Raw genomic sequence first — 8,038 nt, 5'->3', positions numbered from 1 at the left:
GGCGCAGAGCGCGCGGGGCGCCGAGCGGAGCGGAGCGGGCTGAGGCAGCGCGGCCGGGCCTCCTCACACCTCCTTCTCCTCGGTGCCGTGCCTCGCCCTCCCGGGGTGGCCCTGTCACTGTGAAGGTGAGCGATGTCTCCGCTGGGCTGTGGCTCTCCAAGCCTCGCCCGACACCGGTCGCTCCGTGTGCGGGGTGGCGGCGGGGCCGCCCCGAGGGCGGAGGTCGCTGCCGCGGCCGGGCGGTACCGGCTCCCGGGGAGCGATCGGAGTCCGCCCCTCCCTGGGGCGCCGCGCCGCTGCGGAGCCGGTTCCGCTCCAGGCAAGGTCACCGCGGCCTCGGGCGCCCCTGGAGCTCCCCCCGTGAAGGTCACGCAGGGCTCCGGCTCCCGGGAGCCCTGCGGGGGAAGGGGCTGTGCCGCACCCTCTCCCGGGGCCCTTTTCGGCCAAGGTGGTGGATGCGGTTCGTGGAGGGGTCGGGCCCCGTCCTCAGTCGCGAAATCCATGCTGTCCTGGTGGTGGAGCGGTGGGTGCTGGGCTCGGGCCCCGTTCCGATCTGTGGGAAGTGATGGGTGCTCCCATCCTCGCGATCCATGCTGTCTTCATGGGGAGATAGTGGATGCTGGGCTTCAGCCCCATCTCATTTCTAGGGTTCTGTCCTACCCGGAGAGGGAAGGAGTGGTTACCATGGGGCTTGTGTCTCCTTCTCTTCCCAAAGCTCCAGCTTGTCCTGCTGGAGTACTGGGTTTGAACGTACAATTAAGACCTTAGCCTACTCTAGTAAAAACAGGGTTGGGTGCTGCCTTGGGCCTAATTTCCCTCCCAAGGCCTCATTCCGCCCTGGAGTGGCAGCTGGGGCTGTGGTCTTCCTCCTCACAGACCACATCCTGCCCTTGGGGGGAAGGGGTGGCTGCTGGCGCTGTAATGTTACCCCTTCCTAGGCCCATCTTGCCCCGAGATGAGTGTTGGGGCTTTGTGGTTTTCCTCAGAGAGGGTCAGATTGGGTGGCAAGACCCCAAGAGCCACCTGTGATGCTGTGGTTTAGGGTTATGCTGTGTCTGTGGTGCTGCTGTAACCCCCAGGGAGTGAGCAGAGACTGGGGCGGCTCTGTGCTGTTCAGGTGGGTGCAGGGTGTGACACTCCCGTGGCAGGTGCAGCAGCACAGCCCCTGCCCTGCTGTGTGCCCTGGAGCAGGGGAGGCTCCTGGCCGGCTGTGCAGCCCTGCTGAAGTATGATCGCTTTCTCCTCTGGCGCTGTCGCCCGCGGCAGCACGGGCCTGCACTGGGATGCTCCTTGCCTAGACAATGAGGAGGGAAGGTGCCTTTTGCAGGTCACTCTGTGCCTGCTTGTGCATTGCAGGTGCCCTCTGAACCCTGTGAGCAGTGCAGGTGTGCGAAGGCCTGGTGTGTGTCAGGGCTTGCTTGCTCTCTTTCCCTAAAGAAGCTTTTCTGGAACAATGACCCACAAGTGGATTTCTGTTGCTTCCTTCTTCCTGTGGACTGGACACCCAGAAGACTTTTCCAAGGGATGGTCAGATTCCCGGGTGGTGAATCCAAATCTACACGCAGTTTGGGCTGTTCTGAGCTGTGTCTTTTCTTCCCTTGGCTTCTGTGCTGCAGGCAAAGCCCCACTGGCTGGAACCACGGCCTGGAAAGGAGCAAACAGCCGGGAAGTGGCTTTTCCAGGGCTGTGATAGGAGCATGTGCTCTCTGTTGGCAGTGGAGCTCAGTTCCTGTCATTCCTCCCGCTGCTGTTGGTGTGTGTTAATAGCAGTGCTCTATTAAACACTATATCTAAACTGTATAAATTAAGGTGGCAATAGAAGTCTTCAAGTGCAGGCAGAAGGAAGAATTGAAGTATTGTAATCAGAGGGCTGCAATTATGTAACCGGATTCTCTTTCTCTCTGGGTAGCAAGCTCCTTTAATTGCTGTAACAAAGCTACTCCTTCAGTTTTCTGGGGCTCTTCCAGGAAGTGATCATTGCAGCAGATTTTTTTCACTCCACAGCAGAGCTAAAAATGTGTAGTTTCACTGTTTCAAAACACACTTGGTAGTATCACTCAAGACTTAGTGCTGTAAAAGGATTTAGGAAACTTAATGGTGCTCTACAGGCTTAATTGGAGGCACTCCTTGCCATTAAGAAGCTTATTCCCACAAAGTTTTAATGTGCTGGGGTAAGAGCTGCTGCAAGGTGAGCAGCTGGATCCCCAGGTAACGTGTGCCTCTCCAGGCCTCGAGTGGGGAATGGGAGTGAGGGCTGTGGTGTCCAGAGCAGGCCTTCATGGTGGCCTTCTCCAGGGCTTGGGGAGAGACTGCAGTGTTGGGATCAGGGGATCCCAATTTCTAGGATAATGGGAACTGTGCTGGGCACCTCCCTGGCAAGGCCATGTCAGATCTGATGGCTGCAGTGGCTGGTACAAGGCAGTTTAATTTTGAGAGCAAAGGGCTTGCACACCTCACTCAAGGCCAAGTCGGGGACTGCAGTAGCACGCTGGTTTTGGCATCTGAGTTGTGGTTGCCAGTTGAGGAGGGGGCAGGAAAGGAGAGCTTTGCCGAGCTCCGTCCCTGTGGTGGGACCTGCTTCCCCTGCCCTGTTTCCAGGCTGCAGTGTGCTGTTAACCTGCTTCTGGCTCATCAGACTGGCTCTGTCCCCTGGGAACAGCTGAAGGCTGGGTTTCATGGCAGAGCAGCAGGGAACTGAAGGTGTGATGATGGCTGAATGTGGAACAATGCTCCTTCCAGGCTAAACTAGCAGCAGGAGCTGTGGCACCTGGGATGAGGTAGAATGGAAGCACTGCTGCTCTGAATGTGCTTCCTGAGCTCTGTGCCCGTGCAGACAGTCTGGGATCTGTTGCTTGCAAGGCTCTGAGCAGGGGATGTTCCAAAGCGCTGGCACACCTGGATGGCACACTTGGCTGTAGCCTATGGATGTGCAGGAGGGCTGTGGCTCTCTGCAGATCCCGTCTCCTCCCACACATCAGCTTTTCCTGCGTGTGGTGATGCTGGACTACCTCTGCTCCAACCTCCAGCCAGTGCTCTGGCTGTAAGGGGCACCTTGGCCTGGGCTGCATAGGCAGCCCCGATAAAGTCACTGTGGCCATAGCAGAGTGTGTGGTGTCGCCTTGTGACGCAGCCTGCACGGAAAGGACAACCTCTGATGCACAGGAAGCAAAGTCTCTGTTTGGGAAGGGATTAAAGGAATCTATGTTCTGCCTTAGGTTCACCATGTCTGACAGAAAGGCTGTGATCAAGAATGCGGACATGTCCGAGGACATGCAGCAGGATGCTGTAGACTGTGCTACACAGGCCATGGAGAAGTACAACATAGAAAAGGACATTGCAGCATATATCAAGAAGGTAACTCCGGGATGAGGGTGCTGTGCTGGCTGCGACTTCCCAAAGCTCCCGGGTCTGTCAGGAGCCGAGTGGCTGAGGCTTCATGCTTGCGTGCTGGGAGGGAGAAGATACTTGGCTTCTTGGCTGCTTTACTGCTGTTTTCAAGAGGATGGAGTGACTTCTCCAAGGTCAGGGAGGGCTGTGGCAGAGCTCTGGCAAGCTCTGAGCAAACTGCAAGTGCTGTCCCTCAGGATTTGCCAGCCTGGAAAGGGCTGGCAGCTGCCTCTGCTTAGGACTTGCTCCACAGACTTGCAGCACCAGTGCAGGTGGGATCACCCCGATGTTTCCCTTGGTGGGCAGCAGTGCATGTGTGGTTCTGGGATGGGCCTCTCTGGCTGCTGGGGCTGTGGAAGCTGCTGTGTTAGAAGCAGTGCAAGCAGCTGCCCTGGCTCGTGAAGAGGCTCTCTCCTCATTTGCAGCAGTCCGTTAATTGAGTCTCCTGCTTGATGATGGAAGCTGGGGAGCTGTTGGTTCGCCCTGTAGCAGCTTCTCAGAATGGTCAGGAAAGTGCTCTTGGAGGAGGGAAATGTTACTTCAGAGGCAGTGAAGTCCTGGCACCTGGGCTGGTGTTTGGGCCTTGCTTGTAATCTAAGCTTGAAGGCAAAGGATTCAAAGGTGTCTCCTGACTTCTCAGATCACTTTGAGGCATGACTTAGCTCTAAGTGCTTGGGGCAATGCAGCCTGTAAAGTGAGGGAGTGCAACAGAAGGCATCCAAAAAGAACTTGGCCTTTATTTCATGAGAGTGTGTTGGGAGGAGGGAAGCAATTTGATGCACCCTTGTGCCCTGGCAAGAAAGCCTTTTCCTTACTTCAAAGGTTACCTGCAAACAGCTCAAACTCTTCTGCTGTCTGAGAACTAGAACTGGCTTTAATCTTGGATGTTGAGTCTGTTCTGGCTCTGTCTCAGGGGAGGGAAGGGTGTTCTTGGGAGTCCTGTGTTAATTAGAGGGAGGAAAATGGTCTTTAACCCTATCCTGCCTGCTAAGTAGGAGAAGACTGTTGAACCAGCATTCAGCTTGTTTACCTTTGACCTCTTGGGTCTTTGCTCCCTGGCCTGTGACTCTGCCTGCTCATTTTCAGCATGGATTTTCCCCTCTTTGCATACAAGAGTCCCAAATAGCAGAAGCCAGGCTTTTCTTCCTTCCTTCCTTTTTTTAGGTGACCTTTAAGCTCAGATGCCTTGCTGGAGCAGACATGCCAAAACCTCTTTTTATTTTTTTGTGAGTGGGTTTGGAATGGGAGAGAATTATTCCCCTGATTAGCCTACACACAGGGCTGGACCAAGGAGAGCTCTTGCATCTACTCTTCCTGCCCAGGGCCAATGGTGCTCCAAGGCTTAGAAGATGTTTTGCTTGTGTTGAATCCTTCAAACAATCCAGTGCAGAGGTTTGGTTGCTTAATTTAATGGTGTCTTGCAGTGGGGTGTCTCAAGATGCTGCAGGTGGGAGGAGAGGTGATAGTGTGTGACCAGAACCAGCTCAGAATTTGTGCTAGGACTATTCTGATGTGGGCTTTCTTGGCCTTAATGCCTCTCTTCTCTTTCTTCAGGAATTTGACAAGAAATACAACCCAACTTGGCACTGCATTGTTGGCAGAAACTTTGGCAGCTATGTAACACACGAGACAAAGCACTTCATCTATTTTTACTTGGGTCAGGTTGCAATTCTTCTCTTCAAGTCTGGATAGGAAGTAGGAGCGATTGGAATTTGGACTGTAATGCACTGATGGCTGAAGCCACGACTCCCTCTAACATGGCTATGCCGCTGCATGGACTGTATACTATATTTAATGTGTATATGTTGCAGTAAAAATCTACTTCTGTTTAGTTGCCTGGGAAGAAGGCGGCATTTTTTTGTTACTGCTTTTTTCGGTTGTATTGCACTAGGAAACCTGTAAATGCTTAAACAATGGCCTTTACGTGGGAAGAAATAAAACTATTCCACAACAGCTCCCTCACTGGTAACTCCTTCTTTGAGGCTGGGAAAACTTTTTTGGGCAGGCCAAAAGCCCCAGACTTCCTTACCGAGTCCTGTTAGACTGTTAATCTTGCAAAGAGGAGCAAAGCCAGTGTGAGCCTCTGTCCCACCCTGCAGACTGTAGAGAGCTGGCTCTCCCAGTACCCTCGGGGCAGGTCTCAGACCTTCCCTGAAAGCTGGTGGGGTGGCTCTGGGTGACGTGGCTTCCACACCCAAGGTGATCTCCACCTTTGACTGTGATACAGGCTTGCAGCTGGCACCCTCGGTGTTCTTGCTCAGTGCCCTTCGCTGTATTTTTGGCTCTGCTGAAACATTGACCTAGACTTGAGTAAGCAATTCAGCGTGGTCTAGAAGGCTTCAAGTCCAGCCCCTGAGTTCCTGCTTGTTGCAGAAAGCAGCAATCCTGTGGCTGAAGTCTTCAGACCCCCATACTGAGTCTGAAGCCACGTGGCCCGGCCCCGCAATGGAGTAGGATATCAAATTGGTGACTACTGACAACAGCTCTGTTCGGCATGTTTGTAGCCAGTTGTCTCAACACTGCCTTAACTTGATGCTCTCCTTAAAGCAAGCTAGTCGTGTGGAAGACTTGTAAGTGGCCACTGTCTCTTTTTTGATTTTTTTTCTTTTATTTTCTGTAGCTAATAAGCTATTTCTGGAGGATTGTCCTCTATGTTCTAATATCTGCTTTTGTTCTTAAAGCACAGTACCAAGAAGTTTAAATTTACATGTGATGTTTGTGTGAAGGAAACTCATGTGACATCTGCTTCAAAGGCAGACAAATGTCTTGGTCTCCAATAGGTTCAGCAGTGATGTTGTCTTAGTACGTACTGACTTGAGATTACACTGCAGGAAGTTCTGACCTGGGTGTGCACAAATGCTGTGTGATGGCAAATAAATCCCTGGTGCTTGTTCTAAGCTCTAATTATTGGTTTGCTGACTAATGCATTGGCAATACCACTGGGCTGGTGAGCCCAGCTTGTGTCTCTGAGATTAATTTGGTGTTGGGAATAAATCATTGCTGGGGGCAAAGGGCAGAGTGAAGGGAGCTCTTTGTGAAATGATTTGGTGACCCAGGTTGATGACTTCCTGAAGTAAAAGTCCTTCTTGTCTCTGTGCAAAATCCAAAGTATGCCTAATTTTGTATTATGGGTAGAACAATGTTGTAACTAGAAAGAATGTAGCTGTCATAAGTTCATGTCGATGGAAATGTCTGCACTGGGATAATGTGCCTTGGACTGTCTGGGGCACTCGTGTGGTCTTGTCTCTTCAGAACTCCACTCTGGGTCTGAAAGGAGAATGTTTTGGGTTTGTTTTTTTCCAAGCATGAGTCTAATGTGAATCTGTTCACGGTCTCTCGTGGAGCAAGATCTGTTCCCTTCATAACTGCAATTGCTCAAATACCTTTTTTTTTTTTTTTCAAACATTAAAGGTGAATTGACACATTTGAACAGCCTCTGGTTTCTTCTTCCTTACCAGCTTTCCCGAGCAAAGCCAGTCCTTGTCCAGAGAGGGTGAGCAGTGATTTCTGTGCCCTGGAAGGTGCTGATGACCCAAAGAAGGCAGGTCAGGGAGGGAGGAATGACTGGAGGAGCTTAGGTGGTGCCTGTGTGCTGGTGCTGATGTCCAGCTTAGCTCAGAGGCTGAGCCAGAGGAGGGATTGAGGGAATTGTGTCCTGCTGCACCCTGATGGGATGCTCTGTGCCAGGTAACCTGGATCTGAATGGCTGGGACCTGACCTCTTAACGGCTTGAGGCAGCCAGGGGGTGGCACAGCAGCTCCCTGCACAGGAATGTGATTCCCTGCTTCCCAGAAAAGCAGGCTTTCCTCCAGGCCTCCTCCCTGTGCTGGAGAGAAAGCTGAGAGCTGAATCTGGTGTGTTTAATGCCTCTCACGGTGCGGGGGCTGTGGGCTTGCCCTTAAACAACCCCCTCAGCTTGTTATCTTGCTCCTGATGCAACCTCAGTTGGGGGTTGTGGCCCGGGTGATATTTTGGAAAAGCTGTGGGCTCTTCCCAAGCACAGCAGTGTAACAGCTCTGCTGAGGCACAGTAACACCAGCGTGAGCAGCGTGACTCAGCCCCGGCGCTCCATCCGCACAGCACGGGCTGAGCAGCACAGCACGGCTGCTACACACGGCCCATCTGCTCCAGCCTGCACCTGCCAGTGCCCCGGAGCAGGGCTGGTTCCCACTTTAGGGGAGCTGCCAGTGATGCTCTTTTCTCTGTAGTCCCAGCCTTTTAGCTGGGAGGGGAATTGCTGGGCTGGGGGCTGGGGCTCTGCATTCCAGCCCTGGCTCAGGCTGGGTTAATACTGCCTCCAAGGAGATGTGCAGCCATGTGGGGCTGGGCTGGTCAAGCCCCCTCTGTGCACAGGGCCCTCAGAGAAACTGGATCCTGAACCCCAGCTGCAGTGCAGGAGGCTGCTGATCCAAACCTCAGGTGAAACACTTTTCCAGCCTTTTCTATTTTTCCACTTCCATCTGGGAAACCCCTATTCCAGCCATGTATCCAGTGGCTGTGGTACTGCTGGAAATCCATCTCTAGTGGGATGGGGAGGTCCTGCCAGGGCTGGAGGGATGGTGTGCCCTGGAGCTGACATACACCAGTACAAAGTGGGCTTGGTGCTTCCTTGGATGTGTCTCTGCAGCAGGAGTCCTGCTTCAGGCTGAGG

General features: G+C 53.1%; 1 protein-coding gene across 2 annotated transcripts; it reads left to right on the top strand.

Annotated features, from left to right (window-relative positions):
• On the top strand, positions 1 to 6,817 carry DYNLL2 (dynein light chain LC8-type 2). 2 transcript variants are annotated; one of them, XM_059486884.1, is made up of 3 exons: positions 1 to 125; positions 3,216 to 3,354; positions 4,942 to 6,817. In XM_059486884.1, exons 2-3 carry the CDS (start codon positions 3,223 to 3,225, stop codon positions 5,077 to 5,079), a joined length of 270 nt encoding a protein of 89 aa, XP_059342867.1. In that variant the 5' UTR covers positions 1 to 125; positions 3,216 to 3,222; the 3' UTR covers positions 5,080 to 6,817. The 2 variants fall into 2 exon arrangements, with proteins under 2 accessions (XP_059342867.1, XP_059342866.1); XM_059486883.1 differs by lacking the exon at positions 1 to 125 and having other exon boundaries at positions 3,202 to 3,354.
• The last annotated feature ends 1,221 nt before the right edge of the window (positions 6,818 to 8,038 follow it).

Source organism: Ammospiza nelsoni, chromosome 21 (genome assembly GCF_027579445.1).
Source record: "Ammospiza nelsoni isolate bAmmNel1 chromosome 21, bAmmNel1.pri, whole genome shotgun sequence".
NCBI lineage: Eukaryota > Metazoa > Chordata > Aves > Passeriformes > Passerellidae > Ammospiza > Ammospiza nelsoni.
This window is presented reverse-complemented; position numbering and strand designations above follow the sequence as displayed.

Coding starts and splice junctions, on each gene's coding strand:
- DYNLL2 (XM_059486883.1), top strand. CDS start 3,202: ATGTTCTGCCTTAGGTTCACCATGTCTGACAGAAAGGCTGTGATCAAG. Junction 3,355..4,941: donor TTGCAGCATATATCAAGAAG/GTAACTCCGGGA, acceptor CTCTTTCTTCAG/GAATTTGACAAGAAATACAA.